At 62.8% G+C, this 21839-nt stretch overlaps 2 protein-coding genes across 16 annotated transcripts; one reads left to right on the plus strand and one right to left on the minus strand.

Moving 5' to 3' along the window:
• Positions 1 to 1944: 1944 nt before the first annotated feature.
• Positions 1945 to 13529, plus strand: CELF6 (CUGBP Elav-like family member 6; the record flags this gene model as incomplete). Of its 9 annotated transcripts, none has more annotated exons than XM_080607323.1 (13): positions 1945 to 2230; positions 4663 to 4745; positions 7685 to 7733; positions 8791 to 8919; positions 9006 to 9085; positions 9546 to 9689; positions 9843 to 9987; positions 10085 to 10234; positions 10373 to 10435; positions 11125 to 11205; positions 11305 to 11448; positions 11987 to 12142; positions 12398 to 13529. In XM_080607323.1, 12 exons carry the CDS (start codon positions 1945 to 1947, stop codon positions 12112 to 12114), a joined length of 1482 nt encoding a protein of 493 aa, XP_080463449.1. In that variant the 3' UTR covers positions 12115 to 12142; positions 12398 to 13529. The 9 variants fall into 9 exon arrangements, with proteins under 9 accessions (XP_080463449.1, XP_080463450.1, XP_080463452.1 ...); XM_080607324.1 differs by having other exon boundaries at positions 1950 to 2230; positions 11128 to 11205; XM_080607325.1 differs by having other exon boundaries at positions 1976 to 2230; positions 8794 to 8919.
• A 601-nt stretch (positions 13530 to 14130) lies between these two features.
• Positions 14131 to 21299, minus strand: PARP6 (poly(ADP-ribose) polymerase family member 6). 7 transcript variants are annotated; one of them, XM_080607316.1, is made up of 22 exons: positions 21169 to 21299; positions 19884 to 19961; positions 19671 to 19765; positions 19405 to 19465; positions 19210 to 19300; positions 19063 to 19129; positions 18653 to 18802; positions 18253 to 18403; positions 17958 to 18011; positions 17605 to 17700; positions 17424 to 17516; positions 17171 to 17296; positions 17014 to 17079; positions 16813 to 16880; positions 16578 to 16626; positions 16047 to 16156; positions 15873 to 15945; positions 15650 to 15719; positions 15071 to 15150; positions 14905 to 14968; positions 14673 to 14757; positions 14131 to 14602 (listed from the first exon to the last, which is right to left on the minus strand). In XM_080607316.1, exons 1-22 carry the CDS (start codon positions 21169 to 21171, stop codon positions 14500 to 14502), a joined length of 1833 nt encoding a protein of 610 aa, XP_080463442.1. In that variant the 5' UTR covers positions 21172 to 21299; the 3' UTR covers positions 14131 to 14499. The 7 variants fall into 7 exon arrangements, 4 of the variants coding, with proteins under 4 accessions (XP_080463442.1, XP_080463441.1, XP_080463440.1 ...); XM_080607315.1 differs by having other exon boundaries at positions 16047 to 16159; XM_080607314.1 differs by having other exon boundaries at positions 18226 to 18403.
• Between the last annotated feature and the right edge of the window lie 540 nt (positions 21300 to 21839).

Raw genomic sequence — 21839 nt, forward strand, 5'->3', positions numbered from 1 at the left:
GAGGACAACTTCTGCTCCGGCCAATGCTCCTGAGCAGCCCCTTCCCAGTGAGTATCCCGCTGGGATCTCTTTTGGGATTGGCTTTAACCTATGTTGATTTTTGTTGTTGTTTTTTTTTTTTTTTAAAGCAGCCCTATTGCTTTTTTCCCCATTGCGGGGTGACCTGGTGGCCGGGGACCAGGGGGCTGCCATGGCGTGGGGTCCCCAACCATCGGGGTGCCGCCGGTCCCCCCATTTCCCCCGCCGCATCCTCGCGGCGTGTCGGCTCCTTCGAGAACATCTATTTTTACCCGGGATTTGTCATGTAAAACTTGCCGGGGAGAACACGGGAACATGCAGCGTGTGAATCACTCGGGGCCAACGGGTTTAAAAATAAACCCAAGCGGCGCTGAGGAGCGGCAGATGCCTCCTGCCCAGCCCCGAGATTTCGGCTCCGCTCCCCGAAAACACCCGCCGCAGACGCAGGGCACCCATGGGTGCTGCCTCCACCCAGCGCTGGGTGCACGCGCAAGGGCACGATTTGCCCACAAGCAGGGCCGGCAGCAAAGGAGGGTGGAAAAAAAAATAATGACTGTGTTTATGCAAAAACGTTTCAAAAACGAGATTAAAAAAGTAATTACCAAAGCTGGGCCGACGGACAAATGGGTTTCTTGGTGCAACAGGCGGCAGGAATCGATAATTCCTGGCTCGGTTGGAGGCGATGGGAGATAAGTATGTTTTGCCGTTGGGTTTTGTTGGGAATTAAATGCTGCTCCGTGCTGTAGGAATTAATTTTCATTTTCTGTATGAAGCTGCCCCCCTGGGAGCGCCAGGAGGTCCGGCCTCAGCCCTGCCCAGGGCGGGAGCCTCCGCGGAGGCAGCTCCTGCCCGTGCACGCACACGTGTGCAGCTGGGTGCATGTGCACATGCATGTGCTGCATGAACGTGCACATACTTGTACCTGTGTCCACATTTGCATGCATATGCACACATATGCTTGCAAACACAAGTCGCAAACACATTCACACAGGTGTCTGTGCAAGTGTGTGATTGCACTGGCTTGCAATACAGGCCTGCATTTGCATGTGCTTGCAACTGTTTGCAGGTGCTTGCAACCATTTGTACACACTTGCAATGCATGCATGTGTTCGCACAGTTGCATACTTACACATGCAACATGTGCGTGCTTGCAACACATGCATGTGCATTCTTGCATACTTGCACAGACTTGCACCACGTGCATGTCCACGCTTGCACAGTTGCACACACGTGTGTATGCTTGCATACTTGGACACACTTGCAACACATGCATGTGCATGCTCGCAGACACTTGCAACACGTGCATGTTTGCACATTTGCACACACCTTCAACACATGCACGTGCATGCTCGCACACTTGCACGTACTTGTAACACATACATGTGCACACTTGCACACACTTGCAGCATGTACCGGCTTGCACACTTGCACACACTTGCAGGATGTGTATCTTGCAGACACACATGCTTATGGCCGCACACACACGCATGTGGCTACACACCCGCGTGCCGCCTGCCCCCCGTTGTGGGGAGCCGAGCGCCCCACGCCCGGCCTCTGCTCCGCGCGCCCCCACTTAACGGCTGCCGCCTAATTGCGGCCGCCCCGGGCCGTGCCCTCACGGCCCCCGGGCGTTAACTCTGAAGCCTACCGAGGGCGGGGGGCGGGCGGGGGCGGGGCCCGGCCGCGATGACGCAGGCAGCGGTGGGCGGGGCCGGCGCGGGATTGGCCGCCGCTCCCTCATTATGCTAATGCCCCGCGCCCGGCCGGGGCCGGCCGGCTGACGTCACCGGGCGGAGGGGGGGGGGCCGAGCGCGGCCGGGCCGAGCCGAGCGGCGCCGAGCGGTCCCGAGCGGTTCCGAGCGGTTCCGAGCGGTCCCGAGCGGCGCCGAGCGGGGCGGGCGGGGCGGGGCGCGGCGCGGAGCGGCCATGGCCGCGGCGGGCAGCGGCGTGGCGGCGGCGGCGGCGGCGGCGGAGGCGGGGGCGGGCCCGGGCCCGGCGGGGGCGGCGTTCAGCACCGCGAACAGCGGCCGGGTGAACGGGCTGAGCCACCCGGCCGGCGCCATCGCCATGAAGGACCACGACGCCATCAAGCTCTTCGTGGGGCAGATCCCGCGCAACCTGGAGGAGAGCGACCTCAAGCCGCTCTTCGAGGAGTTCGGGCGCATCTACGAGCTCACCGTGCTCAAGGACCGCTTCACCGGCATGCACAAAGGTACGGGCGGCCCGCGGCGGGGCGCCGGCGGCCGTGGGCTCCTCAGGTGGGGCTCCTGAGGTGCGACATCACGGGGTGGGGGCACCCCCGAGGTGGGTGCCCTGAGGTGGAGGCAGCCCTGAGGTGGAGGCAGCCCTGAGGTGGAGGCAGCCCTGAGGTAGGGCTCCGTGAGGTAGGGGCTCCGTGAGGTGGACGCACCCCTCGGGTGGGACATCATGGGGTGGGACATCATGAGGTGGGGGCACCCCCGAGGTGGGGCTCCGTGAGGTGGAGGCGGCCCTGAGGTGGAGGTGCCCCTGAGGTGAGACATCATGAGGTGGAGGCAGCCCTGAGGTGGTGGCAACCCTGAGGTGGTTACCATGAGGTGCAGGCTTCCCTGAGGCAGGGCTCCGTGAGATGGGACACCATGAGGTGGAGGCACCCCCAAGTTGGAGGCACCCCTGAGGTGGGTACAGTGGGTTGGAGGCACCCCTGATCTGGAGGTATGCCTGAGGGGAAGGCACCTTTGAAGTGGAGGCAGCCCTGAGGTGGGTACCATGAGGTGGAGGCTCCCCTGAGGTAGGGCTCCATGGGATGGGACATCATGAGGTGAAGTTATCCCCGATCTCGAGGTAGACCTGAGGTGGAGGTACCTCTGAGGTGTGGTATCGTGAGATGAAGTTACCCCTGAGGTGGAGGCATCGCTGAGGTAAATGCACCATGAGGTGTGTAGGTGCCCCACAGGTGTAGGTACCCCAGAGCTGGGGCACCATGAGGTGCAGGTACCTCTGAGGTTGGGGTACCCCTGTAGAGGGGCACTCCTGAGGTGGAGGCACGCATCTGAAGCAAAGAAACCCCTGGGACGGGGACAACCGCCCAAGCAGGAGGCACCCACCTAGATGTGGGGTGTTCCCACCTGCCTTGGGAGCAGCCACCGGCTGTTTTGGGCACTGCCTGGGCTGGGGATGCCCACCTGGGTCCACCGCACCAGAGTGGGACCGTGGAGCTCTGGGTGTCACCTGGATGGGACCTCGTGCTCTTCCGCAAGCTGTCACCGCATTCCGGGACATTTTTGGAAGCCGAAACTTGGCGCTAGCGGATGCTGGTGTATCGGTACCCTTTGGCCTGGGACGACTCCTGGACTCCTTCATTCTCAGCACCAAGGCCTCCAAAATGCCTCCGAAGCTGAATTTGTGCCCTAGGACAAGGGGATTGCACCGTGCCGGCCCCAATGGCACTTTGTCCAGCACAGGTTTTGACTGCCATGGCCCAGGAACACAATGTTATTGCGGATGCTCCTCTAATCAAATGCTGTCCTTGCTCCTGGCGAGCCTCTGAGGGGAAACGTGGCTGCCGCTGCTGCCCTCCGAACTTCTCCTGGGCACCGTCCACATCATTGCCCGCAGAGGGGAAAAAAAAGGAAAAGAGAGCAGAGAGGAGGAAGCCAGCTTGATTACAAATGGCAAACACTGGAAACGCAGGCGGCTGGGAAGGCAGAGGCACCCACAGCTCGGGGCTGAAGCGAGCCACTGCATCGACCTCCGTTTTCCACCTAATATTTAACCAAAGGGGCTCTGTCTTTGCCCCCACAGGGGCTGATGTGCCCAGGACCCAGGGTGGCTGAAGGACCCCATCCCTCGGCGCCCCCCGCCCCGCTGCCACGCTCCCTCTCCTCCGAGGCACGCTGATTGTACTTATTAAGAGTTATTAATACTTAATCAGCTGGCGGATTTAATTGTGCCAATATTAAAAATGCATCAATGTCAATTTTATTCATTAAATATTTACTTTGTTGAAGGGAAACTGTTTTGCTGCTGTTTTAATATCACTTTCAGAAGCTTATGGATGTGACCTCGGCAAATACGGGGAGCCCTCGGATAGGGAGCGGCGCGGCGGCACGGGGACCCGGGATGCTCCCGTGGGGACAGAAGAGAGCCGGCCCCGTCCCTGCCGCGTGAGCCGTGGGGTGAGCGAGCGCTCGGCAGCGTGAGTCAGCGTGGGAAAACCTCGCCCCGGGCGCATTTCTGATTCCCGAAGCGCCGCGACGTGATGCTGGAGGAGCCTTCGCGGCGCGATGCCATCCGCAGCGGGGAGGATGCTCCGGGGTGCGCGGCATCGACTCTTGGAAACCTGCTTCCCGGAGGATTTTGGCTGCAGCTTTCCCCAGGGCTCCCCGGTGCTGTGCTTGGGGCCGGAGAGCTGCTGGCCTCACTGTGCACCCTCACCTTCCTCCTGCTGCTCCCTCGTCTCTTTTGCATTAACATCTCCCTCTCTGCTTTGGGGCTGAGCTCAGGGCTGGCGGTTTTGCTCACGTGCACGTGGTCCCAGGATGGGTGTCCGGGTGCTGATGCGCCCCAGAGCCACGTTAGCCACCGGGTGCTGGAATTTGGGGTGCTCGGGGCATTGCGATGGGTACCAGGCCAGACGCTAATCCTGTCTCCCCATCTCTGCAGGCTGTGCCTTTCTCACCTACTGCGCCCGCGACTCAGCCCTGAAGGCTCAGAGTGCCCTGCACGAGCAGAAGACGCTGCCAGGGGTAAGTGACAGCCGGGAATCGGGGCGAGATTTAGGGGTTGGCACCGCATCGACCTCCCCTGCCCATCCGCGGTGCCATGGGTGCAGTGGGTGCTGTGCTGGGCACATGCAGCGTGCATAGGCATCGCTTTGGCTCAGGGGATGCTCTGCTGTGGGGGGCTGTGGCCTCAGCTGTGCCTTGTGTCACCGCATCACCGCTGTGATGAGTTCAGAGCACTCAGCCTAGCGCTTGGGGACGACGCCGGAGTGGCCAGGAGACTGGGGATGACACCAGCTCTGTGGGTGCTGGGTGCGTGCTCAAATGCAGCCCAATTAAACGCAGGCTCGTCACATTTTAACAAATCCCCCTCCACGGGGGTGGGTTTGTCACCCCTGGGTGACACGCCAGGGTGCCAGGGCGCAGCGGGGTCCCAGCGCATGGTGCAGGAGCCGCTCCAGCGGCCGCAAACCGAGGCATTGATTTTCTCCCGCCCGCGTGCCGCTGCGCTTTCTGTGGGCTCCGACCTCCCGAGCTTTAACAAAGTGAAAATAAATATTTAATTATTCTCCTAAATCAAAATCGATAGGGCAGCCGCTTGGCTGGGGAAAGCGCGAGGCCTGTAAATACACACGCCGACCTCGGGCGTGCGGGGAGCCCTTTTGTTATGGGGCCGGAGGGCGCCGCCGAGGGCGCCGTCCCCACCCCGCCTTCCCGCTGCACGTCAGTAGGCTTCAGAGTGAACGGCGGGGGGCTGCGGGACGAGCCCGCCCGCCCCGCCCCGCGCCGGGCACGCGGCCCCGGGCCCCGCTCCTCGCCGCGTGGGCGCGCCTCTGCGGGTGCGCGCTGCTCGCGCTCGCCCCCGTGCTCGTGCTCGCCCCCTGGCGCGGGGAGGGGGGCGTGGCCTCGCCGAAGCCCCGCCCCTCCCCGGCTCGGCCCGGCCCGGCTCGGCCCGGCTCGGCCCCGCCCCCGCCCCGCCTCCCGCGCGCGCCGCTGCGCGAACCGAGCCGAGCCGAGCCGAGCCGGGCCGGACCCAGCCGAGCCGCCGCGGGTGGAGCCGGGCCGGGCCGGCTCGAAGCGGGCCGAGCCGGGCCGGGCCGAGCCGGGCCATGCAGCTGCCGCAGGTGCCGGCGCCGGGCCCGCGGCCGCCCGTGCTGTGGGTGCCCGCCGGCTCCAAGATCCTCTGCATCGAGGTAGGGCCCCCGCCTTTGTCCGCCGGCACGGCTCGGCACGGCCCCGCCCGGCTGCGGGGGGGCAGCGCGTGTGTGCGTGCGCCTGTGCGTGCGTGTGTGTGTGTGTGTGTGCAAGGGGGTGCGCGACGGGGGGACGCAGGGTTTAGTGGGGTGTGCAAGGGGGTGCTGGTGGGAGCGAGCGGGCGTGCAGACGGTAAGTGGGTGTCTGCGCGCGGGGGCCGTGGGTGTGCGTGCGGTGCAGCTCGCACACCCAGAGGGGCGTACGGCCACCTGCACGTGCGCGTGGGGCCGGCGTGCGGCTGCACGTGGGCGTGCGGTTGCGCCGAGGGCGTGCGAGGACGGGCGGACGTGGGGCTGCGCGGGCGCAAGCGTGCACGGCGGTGCACGGAGGCGTGCTGGCACGGGCATGCACCAGGCTGCGGGCGTGCACGGCACGCGTGCAAGTGTGGGTGTGAGGCCGTGGGCACAACAGACGCGTGTGGGAGCGCTCAGCGAGCCCGGGGGTACCGAAAAACCCTTTCTGGTTTTCTCCCCGGCGCAACGCAGCCCCGGGGGAGGTTGGTGGGTCCCCGCGGCCCGGTGTTCCCAAACATCAGCCGCTCTTGGAGGACCGATGTGGGTCCATAAGCGGCAGGCGGAGACGGGAGGCACATCGAAACGGCGCTCTGCGGCTCCGAAATGTTATTCTAAATCACACGCACTGGGTTCATTATGTTGAGTGTATCACGGCAGGAACGGGAAAGATCTTCCATCAAAGGCCGCCGTGCTGGTGAACGCGACCGGCAGCGCCTCCCCCCCGCCCCCCAAAATGGGGTCCCTCCTCCCGGCTGTGACAGCAGGATGCAGGGACCCCGTGTCCATCGGTCCCCTCCCCGAGCATCCCTGCCTCTGCGCTGACATCTCCTCCCCGCGTTTCCCGGGAGACGAGGCGGTTGCCGTGGAAACCGCCCTCCTCTTCTTCCCGAGCCTTCCTCCTCCTCCTCATTGAGCCTTCCTCCTCATCATCATCACCTGGGGGCCGGTGCTGCCCCCACCCAGCTCTGGGGGTGCCACCGCGGTGGCGGCGGTGGCATTTCGGGGCACATCCTTGTATGGGTGGCTGCCTCCTGCGGGTGTCCAGCCTGACGCGCGTGCCCGTCTTTACACGCCCGTTGCACGCACGTCCTCGCGCGCCACTGTCGTGCGCCCAGGCCGTGCAGTACGTTCCCGGCACACCCGTGGCGTGTTGCATGCGTGACACCCCCCACACGCATGCTGGGTGCACGCGTGTCAGCCTGCCGTTGCCGTGACGACCATATCAAGCACATGGCGCGGCAGCGCGGGGGATGCACGCTTGTTGCCGTGGAAACTGCCGTAATTGTAGCGCGTTTTCAGAAAAAAAGGGGGGAAGAGGAGGGGGAGAGAGGTGGGAAGGAGAAATGGCCCCGTGCGGCACTGGGCCAAGGGAGGCACGGCTGTGGGGACGCTCGCACTGTCCCTGCGTCCTGGTGCACACACACGTCACGCCCATGGGTGCAGGGACGACACAGCGCCTGGCACGCGTCACACCCGTGCACGTCCTCACTGCCACCGCGTGGCCTCACCAGGCAGCGGGGGGCACCTGCCGCCCCCAAAGCGCAGCCAGCCCCGCAGGGCTGGGGCTGGACCCTCCGCTCTGTCCCCGTGCCGTGCCCTTGTCCCATGCCCCCAGATCCTGCCCTTCCCCATGGAAGGTGTCACCGGGGGCTGTGGCACTGCCGCCGACCGCCTGCTCCCGGTTGTGTGTTGCAGATGAACCGCCCCATCCAGGTGAAGCCGGCGGACAGCGAGGGACGAGGAGGTAGGTGCACCCCCCGAGCCACCTGAAAGGGCGTGGGGCCGCCCGATGGATGCCCTGAGCACGTGGCTCGGCAACGTTTCAAGTCAGAGGGCTGAGACCTGGCACTTCTCATGATGCTGTTGAGTCCCAAAGGCCCTCAGGGACCGCAGCCGCGCGGGGACCCGCAGGATGTTGGCGTGACGGCCAGCTGCGCCCTGTCCTTCTGGCCGGGGCGGGCATCCACACGTCCACAGCACGCCGCGGTTCTTTGGCACAACGCAGCTGCTCCGAGCGCGTCCTGGAGGGACACAGCAAATAAATTACCCACTTACCGAGCATAATTGGTGAGGGATTAAAAATCGATGGGTGAGCTCGGGTGCCCAGCTCCGGCCCCCTCGCCCAGGAGGCGACGCTCGGCCGCCTTCGCGGGGAGATGGTTTATGTTTAACCAGACAATGCGTGAGCCCTATTCCCTTAACTAATTTTCCCGGTACCTTAACGGACGGTGCATTAATCGTCTCCTGCTGTTATTTATTTATTTCCCCGGCAACGCTCTGACAGGGCACCTTATTTTCTTTGTCAAATGCCATTAGCGCGCGGCGGGACCGTGCGGCCGCGCAAGACAGATGCTGGTAATAATCATGAAATTCTCATTATTTACTCTCCCTTCTCTCGTGTTTGGGTTATTGATGTCCCCCGGGCACGGCCGGGGACTGCGGGTTATTCTGATAGTCAATCATACGAATGCAATTGCTGGGGTTTTGTGGGCTTTGTTCCCCAGCCACATCGCTACGCGTCCTGTGGCACGGGACAGCATCGGCACCACGGGAGCAGGATCCTGGTCCTCAGCCCTGCCTCACCCCTAAGAAACCCCCCCGCAGGAGAGGGTTCCCACCCCGTGCGTTTTGTAGGATGGGGAGGAAGAACCCTGCGTCTCCACCACGGGGTTCTGCACTGGTGCTGCTGGCCTCCCTCCCTCCCCAGCCTCTTTTTCCTCCACGACCATTTGCAAACCTGGCACAGGGGAGGGAACGGCGCGTGGCGTCCCCCTTGCCGACGGGCTCTGCTTTGCTTTTAGAAGACAGGAAGCTCTTTGTGGGCATGCTGGGGAAGCAGCAGAGCGAGGACGACGTCCGGCGCCTCTTTGAGCCCTTTGGCCAGATCGAGGAGTGCACCATCCTCCGCGGGCCCGACGGAGCCAGCAAAGGTGGGAAACAGGGAGGTGGGGGATGGGAGCTGCCAGCCGGGCAGCCCCCACAAACCACCTCTCCCGTGCCCCCGCTCTGCCCGCAGGTTGTGCCTTTGTGAAGTATGGCAGCCACGCAGAGGCGCAGGCTGCCATCAACAGCCTGCACGGCAGCCAAACCATGCCGGTAAGCGCCGGGCGCGCCCCGTGGCTCTCATCCTACCCCCTGTGCTGTCTCCATAATCCAATCATGGGCTAATTTGATCTGTCTAATTGGATCAAAATCCCAGTTTGTTGTCCACATCACCCTGAGGTTCATCCTTTCCTCACGCTGGGGGTGGGTGCGTGGGGCTAATTCCCTCGCTCCAGGAGAAAGGTGTGATTTAATTAACACCGAAGGTCAAAACCGTGAGCGAGGGGGAAAGGAAAACAGCGGTCAGGGAGCAGCCGCCGGGAGGAAAGACGGCTGTAATTAAACCTCGCATCGATCACTGCTTGCTGCTGCCAACCAGGCGGCATCCCAGGGCTGCGGGGCGAGGACGCTGCGGCTGCCGGGAGCCAGCAGGTCGTCCCCAGAACAGGGTGACATTTTGGGGTCACGCCAGGCCGGTGGCCCCGCTGTCAGCCCCATCTCGCCCCCGCTGTAGGGCGCCTCATCCAGCCTGGTGGTGAAGTTTGCGGACACAGACAAGGAGAGGACCCTGCGGCGGATGCATCAGATGGCAGGGCAGCTGGGCATCTTCAACCCCATGACCATCCAGTTCGGTGCCTACGGGGCCTACACGCAAGCGGTAGGAGGTGGCATGGGGTCAGCACGGGAGGGGACACGTCTTTTTTCGGGGAACGTGCTGGAAATGCTAATTTATCCTCCCTTGCCTCTTTCTTCCTCTGCACCTCGCTCACTTTTCCCTCTTTCCTCCCTTTGTTTTTCCTTCCCCCTTCAGATCATGCAGCAGCAGGCGGCCCTGATGGCGGCGGCGCAGGGGACCTGCCTGAACCCCATGGCCGCCATCGCTGCCGCCCAGATGCAGCAAATGGCCGCCTTCAACGTCAGCGGGCTGGTGGCTGCCCCCCTCACCCCTTCTTCAGGTACAGCCCCTGGTTTCACCCCACCACCCACCTCCTTGGTGGCCTCGGCGGGGGGACGCTGGCGCTGATGCCCTCCCTCCTGCCCGCGGGGCCGCAGGTACGAGCACCCCCCCCGGCATCAGCACGGCGCCCGTGCCCAGCATCGCCACGCCGATCGGGGTGAACGGCTTCAGCCCCCTGCCGCCGCAGACCAACGGGCAGCCCGCCTCTGAGACCATCTACACCAACGGCATCCACCCCTACCCAGGTGCCGTCCTCACACTGCCCCACGCAGCGTGGGGGGGCTCGGACACCCTCCCCAGTGCCGGGGACGCGTGCTGGGAGCTGGTCATCCTCGGCTTTCCCTCGCTTACTCTCTTCCTTCTCCCTTCTTTTCTCTTCCCAGCTCAAAGCCCCACAGTGGCAGATCCCCTCCAGCAAGCCTACGCGGGCATGCAGCACTATGCAGGTCTCAAACCTCGCTTGCACGTCTCCCTCTCTCCCAGCTCTGCTCTGTGCCGGTTCCTGGAGGGGGGCTGTGAGCGCCGCGGGGGGGTCAAAGCTGGGCAGCGCGGCCCCACGTGTCCCGGGCACGGGTTAGCGCAGTAATGCAGAGAGAGAAGGATGTCAGAGCAAGCTGTGGAAGTACTCTGAGCCTGGCAGTTGGTATTTAATTAGGAGCACCAGTGGCGATTTCCAGCTTTGCAACAGAAAACAAAGCTTCTGACCCCTGGTCATTATTTTGGCCAACCAAAAGTTGATAAAAGCCTCTTTCCTCCACCTTAAGGCCGTGTTACTGGTGCCCTCAGCATCCCTACTGGGAGAGCCGTTTCCGCAGGCCAGGGCCCTGCTGGCAGAGGCAGGCTGCACTGCAGGGGGAGCCAGCACCCCAGAAAGGCTTTTGAAGCCCAATTGCGCCCTCCCACGGTGCCACGTCCCACCCCGATGCCACAAGGGAGGAACGGGGCCTCAGGAAGCAGCCACCACCCGAGCAGCGACCATGGCTCTGCTCAGACCTCTGTGCCACCAAACCCCACGTGCTGGGGACGCGGTGATGAAGCCCCGCTGGGGCCAGCGAGGGTGGCAGTTGGGGACATCCCTCCGGGGGCCGGTCCCCATCCTGTGCCAGGGTCTCAGCGCCGTGTTTCTCTGTTCCAGCAGCATATCCCACCGCCTACGCGCCCATCAGCCAAGCCTTCCCCCAGCAAGCGCCCATCATCCCGCAGCAGCAGCGGGAAGGTAAGGGGGGCACCCCGCTGCGGGGCCGGCTGCTCTGCCGCTCCCGGTGGCCCCCGCCTCGTGGCTGACATGTGGCCCTGTCCTTTGTGTGTCACCCAGGTCCCGAAGGCTGTAACCTGTTTATTTATCACCTGCCCCAGGAGTTCGGGGATGCAGAGCTCACGCAGATGTTCTTGCCTTTCGGCAATGTCATCTCTGCCAAAGTCTTTGTGGACCGTGCCACCAACCAGAGTAAATGCTTTGGTAAGTCACCGTCTGGGGCTCTCCCCGGTGGCCGGGCAGCACCGATGGGTGACCAAACCCAAAGCAGCGTGGTGGCTGTCACCCCAGGGCTGAAGGACCACACCGTGCCAGGACAGAAGGACATAACCTCCTGCTGCCGCTAATTAGGATGTCACTGCATCACCTTCGTGTCCCCAGACCTCATCACCCCCAGTGTCCCTGCAAACACACGTACCCCAGTGTCCCCACAGACCCTGTCAACCCCGTGTCCTTGTGGATCCTCTCACCCCAGAGTCCCCACAGGCCCCGTCACCTTGATGTCCTCACAAACCTTGGTGTCCCCAGAGATGTCATCACCCAGCGCCCTGCAGTTTGGGGCTTCGCTGTCCCCCCAGACCTCCCCACCCCAGAGGCCATTCCTGGGCTTTGTGAGCCCATCTGGGGGAGCATGGGGTCCATGATGAAGTTGGGCCGTGACCCTGTTGAAGTCGAGCAGCGAGGTGTGATGCTGGTGGTGACAAACTGTCCCCCCTTCTGTCGCCCCGTCCCTCGCCCCCAGGTTTCGTCAGTTTTGACAATCCGACTAGCGCTCAGGCAGCCATTCAGGCCATGAACGGCTTCCAGATCGGCATGAAGAGGCTAAAAGTCCAGCTAAAGCGGCCGAAAGATGCCAACAGACCCTACTGACCCCTGCCCACCCTGGCCCTACGGAGAGGTAAGGTGGGGACCTGGTGGTGTCACCTGCAGCACCACTGGTTTGAGCCAGATTTTCTCCAGAAATGCCCTCATGCATGTGCTGGGCTCTCTGCTCCCAGAAGAGTCTGTGGGGCTGGGCGCCTGGGATGAAGAGCGTCTGTTTTGGGTAAAATCCCAGTGATGTGGGATTAGTGCTTCAGCTGGGCACTGCCGGGGTGGGCCGGATCCTGCCCAGCAGCCGTGGATCGCTCACGGAGCCTTCGCTGTCTTGCAGGTCGGGCGTCCCGCGGTGTCTGACGACTTTCCCCTTCCCCAAGTGCAGTATCCAAACCCGTAACTCTCTTTCTTTGCAACATGTCCCGGAGGAGGAGGAATAGGAGGAGGAGGCGATGAAGAAAAAAACGCGAAGAAGAGAGCCATTCTGGTCGTAGCTTTTCTTTTCCTTTTTGATTTTTTTTTTTTAATCCAAATGGTCTTGTTTGTTTCTTAACGGGATTGAGAGAGCGAGGAAGGCAGGAAGGAGAGCGACGCGGCAGTGGTAGCGGGGCTCAGATTCGCTGCTGGCCGCTCGCTGGGACTCGCCAAATCCCTCGCCGGGAGAGAGGACCAAGGCCCGGGCGGCCGGGACGTGAGCTACCTTTTTAAAGCACTCATTTGCTGCTACAAATTTCCCAGGAGGAACGAGGAACAGAGGCTCCACGCGGACTTTAAACCAAAGGCAGCGGGAAGGGACCAGCCTTGGGCGCTTCACCTGGAGGATGGTTGTTTGGAAAGAGAAATCGTGATAGTTTTTTCCACGTCTGGCTGGGAAAAAGAGGGAAAAAAAAGGATAAAAGGATGTTGGACTTACAGAAGATATATATAAATAAGTATATATATATATATCCCATGGAGCAGGGTGGCGGGACACGCACTTCCCCCTGCTTGTCACTGGCACAGGGACATAGGATTACTTGTTTCAGAGTCATATCATTCCTTAGAGTTTAGGGACCAAAGGACTATTGCTTTTTTAAATATATATATAAATAAATTAATTTAAAAAAAAACACACAAAAAAAAACAGGAAGAAGAAAAAAAAAAAGATTTAAGAAAAACCTCGGGCGCAAGAGCTGCGAGCGGCGCCAAGAGGAGCTTAAGGGCTCGGTCTGGGGGGGCTGATTTGCGGCTGAGCGCCGGGGAGGGGGGATGTTGAGGGATTTTGGGGTGGTTGCAGTGGCCCCAGCAGCCAAATCTGGTCAAAAGAGCCCCTCGGTCGCCTGCGGGAGACGGCGAAGCGATTTGGTTCTTTGGCCCTTTTGTGTTTTTTTTTTCTGTTTGTTTTTCAGCCAAAAAAATTAAAAAATAAAAAATGTGAGGTTTCGGCAGAAATGAAGCGAAGCAAAATAAAATTATTTTGTCAAAATCTTCACCTTGGTTTGTTCTTTGGAGCAATCACTGCATGCTGGAGTCCTGCTGCGAGCCAGGGCGGTGCTGGTGCGGCCACGCTTCCCTGGAGAAGGAAATGGGACGGGACCCAACGTGCACCAGCAGCCTCTTGTTTTGGGGTTTTTCTTTGCTTTTTTTTTTCTGGAAATTGACATTTCCTGAAGGAATTTGCCCCCACAAGCCAGAGAAGTGGGTGCGGGCAGCGTCTCTGGGGCAGGAGCAGGCCCCCAGCACCGCTTGCCCGCAGCGTCAGCATTGTTTCGGAGCGATGGGGAGCTTTCGCAGGGCATTGCCGCGTCCCCTTGGGTGTCCCCTCGCTGCCACACTGGGAGACTTCAGTAAACGTGGGAAAGTGGCTTTATTCATTTTATTTTTAAGGGAAAAAAAAGCCCGCAAACCTAAGCAAAAAACGATGGCATGGTCTCAGCTGCAGTGCAGCGGGGAAGGGCAGTTTGGGTTTTTTATTTATTTCGGGTTAACCCCAGGACCACGGTTAACCGCGGCGCGAAGCTACATCCCCGTCCCTTCCCCACAGCCCCTGCCCACCAGGGCGTTCAAAGAATTTTAATACACCATGACAGATTTCTTTTCTCTTTTTTTGTCTGTTTTTTGTTTTTGCATGTTTTTTTTTTTTTTTTTTTTTTGCTTCAGTTTCTCGACTTCGGTAAAAACGCCGTCGCTGTAAACGTGAGGAGGGACAGCCACCACCGGGCACGCGCCGTGCCCCACGCTGGGTCGGGGACGATGTGGGGACAAGGGACCGCTCAACCCGCCCGCTGCGCGCTCGCCGCTTTACGCCTATGTACAGGGAGGTGCCGCCAGCGTCGGTGCCCCCGCTTCTGCCCTGCCCGGAGCCGCGCGTGTCGCCCGGCCGGCACGAAACCCGCTCGCCCATCCTCGGCCAGGGGCCATCGCTCAGCGCCCGGGAGCGCCGCGGCGGGTCCCAGCCGCTCAGTTTGTGTACACCTGAGTCCCGATCACACGCATGATCTCCTTCTGGATTTTGGGGTCCTGAGTATTGATATTGGCGTCTCCCACTTGGCCGTCTTCGTACCTGGAGGGGTAGAGAGGGTGAGGGGGGCCCGTGGGGGCCGGGCGCGAGTGCGGGGGGCGGCAGGACTCACACAAAGAAGAAGCGGGTGCAGACGTGGTCCGAGACGGGGCAGACCCAGATGTTGCCGTGCTTCTGCAGGTCCTTGGAGGTGATGACTGCCGAGGGGAGGAAGGGGCTGTCAGGCGGGTGACGGGTGACGGACGGGCACCGGGACTTTGCGCTGGGGACCCCAAGCCCCCTGTGGTGCCCAGCTGGGGAGGTGGGCGCTGCCCGTCCCCCCGCCACCCCACGCGGCCCCGCACCTTCGCAAAGCGCGATGCAGTTCAGGTTGCGGCTCTGGAGGAAGCGGGACTGGATGGAGCGGGTCTGCGGGGAGAGCAGACGGCGTCACCCCCCGTCCTGCTCCGGTCCCCGACACCTCCCCGGCCCCGTCCCTGACCCCCACCGCTGTGTCCCCCGCCACGTCACCTGGGGGATGGTGTTCATCCGGTTGTACCTCTGCACCAGCTCGTCCTTCGAAGGCATCCGGTGCTGCCCTTTCCCCATCCCTGTGGAAAGCGACACGGCGCCGTCACTCCCCGCCCGCAGGGCACCCCAGGGGGGATGCTGCGGCCAGCGGGCAGAAGCTCCCCGGGGTGACATGGGGACAGGTGAGGACACATGCCACAGACACCCGCGGGGACGGCCATGCGGGATGCTCCCGTCCCGCAGCTGAACCCTGGGAACCCCCACAGAGGGAGCAGCGGCTTTCAGAGCTGGCAAAAGGAAGAAGTGGCCATTGTGACACCTTAAAGTCATTTTTTGAGCCTGAAAAATGCTGATTTATTTGTATTTTTTTCCCCGGTGACCAAAAGGGTGCATCGGAAAGCCCCGGGTTGGCAGGGAGAGGCTGGTGTGGGGAGGATGGATGCGGGATGCGGCCAGGAGGCCTCAGCACCCTGTTCCCACGCAGCTCCTCCAGCCGGCACGGCACCGAGCAGCCCCGGGCCCATGCAGGGAGTGGGGTGGGAGCACAGGCGGGATGGAGCGGTGCAGGCAGCCTCTTACCTGAGTATCCAAAGGAAATACTGGAGATGGGGCTCAGATAGATGCCCTTGCCATAGGCTGCTCCATGCAGCTTGCAGGAAAACACCGGGGTGAGCGACACGGGGCCCACAGCAGCCTGGGCATGGGGCACGGGCCGCGGCGGCGGCGAGCAGCATCCCTGGGGCTGCCCACATCCCTCCCTGCCCTCCCGCCCGGATTTGGGGCCGGCGGCAGCCAGCAGTACCTGCAGTTTGGTGTAGGACGCGTTGACTAGCCCGTTGCGGAGGATGGAGTGCCAGTTCTCAATGTGAGAGCCGCTGCAAGAGCCAGCTTTGTGTCAGCCCCGGCCCCACAGCGCCCAGCCCCGCGGTGCCCCATGGGGGTCCCACCAGCCCCCCACCGCCCCCCGGTAGCTCACTGGAAAGCGAAGGTGCTGCCGTAGAGCTTCTTGGCAGTGCGGAAACGGGCTTCCTTGGCCGGGGGGCTGCTCAGCAGGAGGAACTGGTGTGAGGTGTGCATGAACTTCAGCTGCTACCAGCGGAAAGGGAAGAGCAAAGGCGGCGCCGGCAGGGAGAGAGGACAGACAGACAGACAGACACAGATCATGCACGGTAGTCCCCAACCCCACGCCCACCCCAGCCCAGTGCGACTGCCCAGAGCCCAGCCGGAGGGCTTGGCCATGGCACAAGGGCCAGGAGCCATCGGAGCTCACCCATCGCTGTCTGCAGCATCTCCTGGCTCTTGTCCTGTATCCCACCTCCCGCATCCCAAACCCTCCATCCTCTGTCCCACAGCCTGCATCCGATGCCCCATATTCTGGGCACACATCCCGTAGCGACATCCTACATCCCATATCATGCATCCCACCACCTGTACCTTACATCCCACACCCTACATCCTGCATCCCATGTCCGTGCAGCTCTATCCCCGTCCTAGCTGGGCCACTTACCCTGCTGAGAGGCAGCTTGACGATGTGGGACCTGTTGCTGGAGATGATCCTTGGGAAGAGGAGGAGGAGGAGAAAGAGGTCAGACAGGGTGGTTTGACCCAGGATGCGAGTCCCACCCTGTCCCTGAGCCTCGGGTGCTGCCTGGTGGGTGGTCGCAAACCCCAGGAGAAAGCAACCACGATGGAGCAAGGGGCTTGAGCCCCAACCCCGTCCCCTGCAGCACCCTCGGCCTTACCATTGCAGGAGGGGATGTGCCAGGGGGTCCAGCTTGTCCATCTGCTTCTTGATCTCCAGATAGGAGCCCTGGCAGAGGCACGGTGGAGGTGAGAGCCCCTGTCACCCACCCACCCACCCGTGAAGGGCACCAAAATGCCAGCCAATGGCATGAAGGGTCTCACACGGGGCCAAAATGTTGGGCTGGGGCCACGCCACATACCTGGGTCATCTCCCGGATGGACATCACGCTGTCCAGGGCCTTCTGCAGCCGCTCGTAGTTCTTCTTCTGCACATGGGGCAGCAGAGGGGCGGCCGTCGGAGGGGTTCTCCAGCCCTGGCACTGGGGAGCGCTGCCCCACTGCTGCCCCGCTGCTTACCTTGGGGTTGAAGGCGAGCGTTTTGGGGTCGTTGGGGTCCACCACAGAGGGGTAAGGCTCAAAGATGATGCTTTTGCGAGGAGACTCCAGTGCAGCGCGGCACATGGCCACCAGCAGGTCCACCACCTGGGCATGGAGACGGTCAAGTGGCACAGAAACGGGGTCAGGGCAGCACCCCAAGGAGACGTCGCTTTGGTCATCCCAGAGATGCCACCCTCGTGCCACGCACCCACCGCACCCCCGGTCCCCGTACCTCAGCACCTGTGGCCACCTCCTCCGCTGCGCCGGACATCACGCCCAGGGTGTAGAAGGAGAAGACGCACAGCTCCCGGGTGCACACGGCCGGCTGTGGAGGGGACAGGCACCACGTGTGGCATTGGTGACAGCGACACGGGGTGACACTTGTGCCCGCCCGGCCACTGCCAGCACCGCACCTTGAGCATGGAGCCGTTCTGGAAGACGTGCTGCTCGTCGCACACCACGCAGTACTCGTTGAGCGTCGGGATGCGCTGCTCCGCGTACTTCATGATCTGCGGGGCAGGATGTGGGAGTCAGCCCCATGGTGGCAGTGGTGGCCCGGCCACTCGGGCCCCTGGCACCTGGGAGACTTTTGGGACCACTGCGAGGGACCACGGCAGGAGCCAGACCCTGCTTTGGAAACCCCAGTGGGATGTGGGGCAGTGGAGAAGATGCTCTGGGTAGCGGGATGGGGACAAGTGCGACAAGGGACAGAGCGGACAACGCTCTGGGTGCTGGGCTAGGTCCCAGCGGGATGCAGGGCGCTCACCTGGACGAGGAAGCCGTACTCCAGCGTGGGGACGTTCTTGCAGTGGCCACCAACCTGCGACAGAGCCGGAGCAGTGCCAGCTGTGTTACCCTTTCCCCACACACCCCCTGCCGCATCGGGAGCCCCCGAAGGCCCCGGGTGCCCCCAACACCCTCCCAGGGGGACACGGCCGCACCGGGGACGTGCCACCTGCCCCGATGCCACGCGGCTGGGGGTAGGAGAAGGGGAGGGAGAGCAAAGTGAGCCCCGATGCGGGGTTGGCACCCACCAGGATGTTGAAGGGGGCGACACCTGCCTGGGTGCTGGGGGCGTAGCCGAAAACCTCCCCCTTGGGGTTCTTCACCGTGCAGGAGACGGAGCGGTTCATCAGGCGGTTGACACGCACCTCGGGCGCGCCCAGCTTGCCCTTCAGCACCGAGTCCGGGATGACGGGGAAGCTGGGCGACCTGCGGGCACAGGACCGGGGGGACGCTTGTCACCGTCACCCTCCCCAGATGGCGGTTTCCCTCCTGGCTTCTCCTTCCCCCTAAATTCAGCACCCAATTTGTGCCTTCCTGTGTGTTTTTGGGAGCTCCCGCTCTCCTTAGCAGCATCCGAGGTGCAAATGGGGAAACTGAGGCATGGTGACAGAGGAGCGAGGGTCCCTGGTGAAGGTGACGGGGGCTGGGACCCTGGGGACACGGCTGGAACCTTACTTGGGGATGGGGGAGAAGATGCTGAGGCCCGCTCGGAACTTCTTGATGGTGCCACTCGTCTTGAACCAACTGTGTCGCTTCTCCTGCTGGGTCTTCAGGAAGTCGTTGCTGAGGTGTTTCCATTGCTGGGATGTGAACATGCCCAGGATCCTGGCAGAGAGGTGGCATGGGTGCCCCAGCAGGGTGCCAGCACCCAAGGGTGCTTTGGCCAAGCTGGGGGTGTTCTGCCGGGTGCCCCCTGCCCCCCAGCTCCTCGTCACCAAAACCCTGTGACAATCCCATCCTGGGGCTGTAGGGCGGGCAAGCAGACGTGGCATGATGGGGACAGGGGCACCCGGATGCTTTTGAGGCAAAACACTCCCAAGCCACTTCCCTACCACCCCGGGTCCCCGCGGTGTTTCGGCTCTTACTTCTTCAGCTGCAGACCCAGCCCGAAGCCCTCCTTGTTGGATGGCTGGAAGACCTCGATGGACGGTTCTGCCGAGAGCGAGCCGCTCGTCACCCAGCGCCCGTCCCACGGGCACGCGGGGACGCCCCGACTGCCCAGCCCTACTCACCGGGGCCATCGAGGTACTGGGAGAGGGAGAAGCGCAGGCGCAGGACGATGGGCTCCGTCCGAAGCACCTTCCACGCTGTCGCCACCTCCTCCTGCCGAGGGACAGCCATGGGGACCCCAGCTGGATCCAGGGAACCCAGGGGACACCCCACCAGCATCCCATGCTGGGGACACCCCCTGTGCCACGGGGACTCACATCGAGGAAGCTGATGTTCACGTGGAGGTCAATGTCCACGTCGTCGATGGTCCCATACTCCCTGCAACAACATGAGGTGAGGGGACGGGGTGAGGCTGGCATGCCCCCTGTGCCACAGCGGGTGGCCTTGTGGGCATCGTGACGGGCACACGTGGTTCCCTGCGTCCCGGGGTGGCATGGGGAGAGTGCAGGGGACCTGGGGGTGCCACGAGTGGGTGACAAGTTGTTGTCACAGCCAGGGGCCCCAGGGATGTCATGGTGCACACCTGACGGACACGGCATTCTCGCTGTAGATCTCCTTCACGGCCTCGATGTCGGCGTCCAGCTGCGGGTGGCGGTACAGGTCGGCGGCGCAGGTCCCCTACGGCACAGCGCCCGTGGCATTGTCAAACATGGAGCCCCCAGACCCTTGTAAGGGGGCAGGGGCTCCCTGAGCCCCCCAAGTGCCCAGTGGCACCTGTCCCCAGCAGCGGCTTTACCTGCACCCCGTAGAGGAACTCCTCGGACTCATTGTCCCCGTCGGAGTCATCGTCCGTCCAGTACTGGCCCTTGAGGTCCTGGGGGGAGCAGATTGGGGGGCAGAGAGTTAGGGGGGGGAGAGAATTTGGGGGAGGGGGCTTCAGGGAACAGATTGGGGGGGTTGGAAAGGGAGGTTGGATGGGTTTGAGGGCAGGCTGAGGGAGCAGGTTTTGGGGGGGAGATTTTGGGGGGAGGTTTGTGGTTGCAGGTTGAGGAGGGTGAAGGTTTGGGGGGAGAGACTGAGGGGGAAGACTGCAGGGAGGTTGGGGGGCCAGGTTTGGGGGTACAGGTTTCGAGGAGCAGATGGGGAAGCTGGGTTGGGGGGCAGATTTGGGAGAGGCAGATTGGGGGGAGCAAGCTTGGGGGCAGGTTTGGGGGTGCAGATTGAGGGATATAGGTTTGGAGGTGTAGGTTTGGGGGGCAGATTGGAAGGTGCAAGTTTGGGGATTCAGGTCCAGGTAACAGGCATGGGGAAGGTTTGGGGTATAGGTGGGGGAAGCAGTTTGGGGGTGCGAGTTTGGGGGTACAGGTTTGAGGTGTAGGCAGGGAAAGCAGTTTGGGGGTGCAGACTTGGTGGGTGCATAATGAAGGGTGCAGGTTTGGGGGTACAGGTGTGTGGGACTGATTTGGGGGGCAGGTTTGTGGGTGCAGGTTTACAGAGCAGGCAGGAGGGTGCAGGTTTGGGGGACAAGTTTGGGGGTGCAGGTTTGCAGGGCAGGTTTGGGGGTGGAGGTTTGGGGTGCAGGCAGGAGAATGCAGGTTTGGGGATACAGGTATGGGGGACAGGTTTCGGAGTGCAGGCTTGGGGTGCAGGCAGGAGGGTGCAGGTTTGGATGACAGATTTGGGGATGCAGGTTTAGGGGTTGGGTTTGGGGACAGGTTTAGGGTTCAGGTTATGGGGTAAAGGCAGGGGGGGACCCGCACACCACCACCCAGGGACCCTGCAGCCGAAGGGGGGGAGCTGCACCTCGCCCCTCCCTCCCTCATCGGGGGGCTCCCACCCCACAGGGGCCATTTGTGGGGGACACAGGGGGACACAAAGGGACATGGAGGGGACACGGGGGGACCCGAAGCCCACGCTCGCTGCCGTCCCCCCCTCAGCGCTGCCACCGCCATCCCCATGCCGGCCTGTGTGGCGAGGCCTGGTCCCGCCACCACCGCCAGGCCCCGAATGAAGGGGGGGGGGGGGGATGTTGTCCCCGTCCCCCTGTCCCCTCATCCCCGTCCCCATCGCCGTCCCCTCACCATCTCAGCGCTGGCGGCGGCCTGCCCCCAGCCCTGCCGCCTCCATGCTGCCGGGCGGGCGGGCGGCCATCGGGCCTTGACGTCAGGGCCCCGGCGCCTCCGTCTCCCAGCAACGCCGCCCGGGCGGTGACGTCACCGCGGGGACCCCGGCACCGAACCCCAAAATGTCCCCCGGTGTCCCTAGGGACACCCCAAGTGTGCGTGTGTGGGGGGGGGGAGGGGGACACGGCATCCCCGGTGCAGGTCCCCCTGGTCCCCTGCGGTCCCTCACAACCCCACGTTGGTCCCCACGCAGTGTCCCCATGTCCCCTGCACAAGGGCCCTGTGGTCCCTCACGGCCCCATGTTGTTCAACATGGTCCCCACTCAGTGTCCCCCATGTCCCCTGCACAGGGTCCCCGCGGTCCCTCACAACCCCGCACTGTGTCCCCTTGGTCATAACTCAGTGTCCCCGATGTCCCCAGCACAGTGATCCTGAGGTGCCGGCACTGGGTGCCCACAGTGGGTCCATACATTGCTGGCATGAGGTCCCCAGTGTCCCCTCCCCACGGTGCTGGCACATTGTCCCAGCACCAGGATCCCCTGGTCCCAATGCAGAATGTCCCCATGAGGTCCCCAGTGTCCCCAGCAGTGTCCCCACGGTCCCAGCAGAGGGTCCCCACGGTGCTGGCA

Source organism: Anser brachyrhynchus (assembly GCF_964034855.1).
Source record: "Anser brachyrhynchus genome assembly, chromosome: 11".
Lineage (NCBI taxonomy): Eukaryota > Metazoa > Chordata > Aves > Anseriformes > Anatidae > Anser > Anser brachyrhynchus.

Coding starts and splice junctions, on each gene's coding strand:
- PARP6 (XM_080607313.1), bottom strand. Junction 18,803..19,062: donor CTGGGTCTGCAGCTGAAGAA/GTAAGAGCCGAA, acceptor CCTCTCTGCCAG/GATCCTGGGCATGTTCACAT. Junction 15,946..16,046: donor GGCAGCACCTTCGCTTTCCA/GTGAGCTACCGG, acceptor TGGCTCTTGCAG/CGGCTCTCACATTGAGAACT.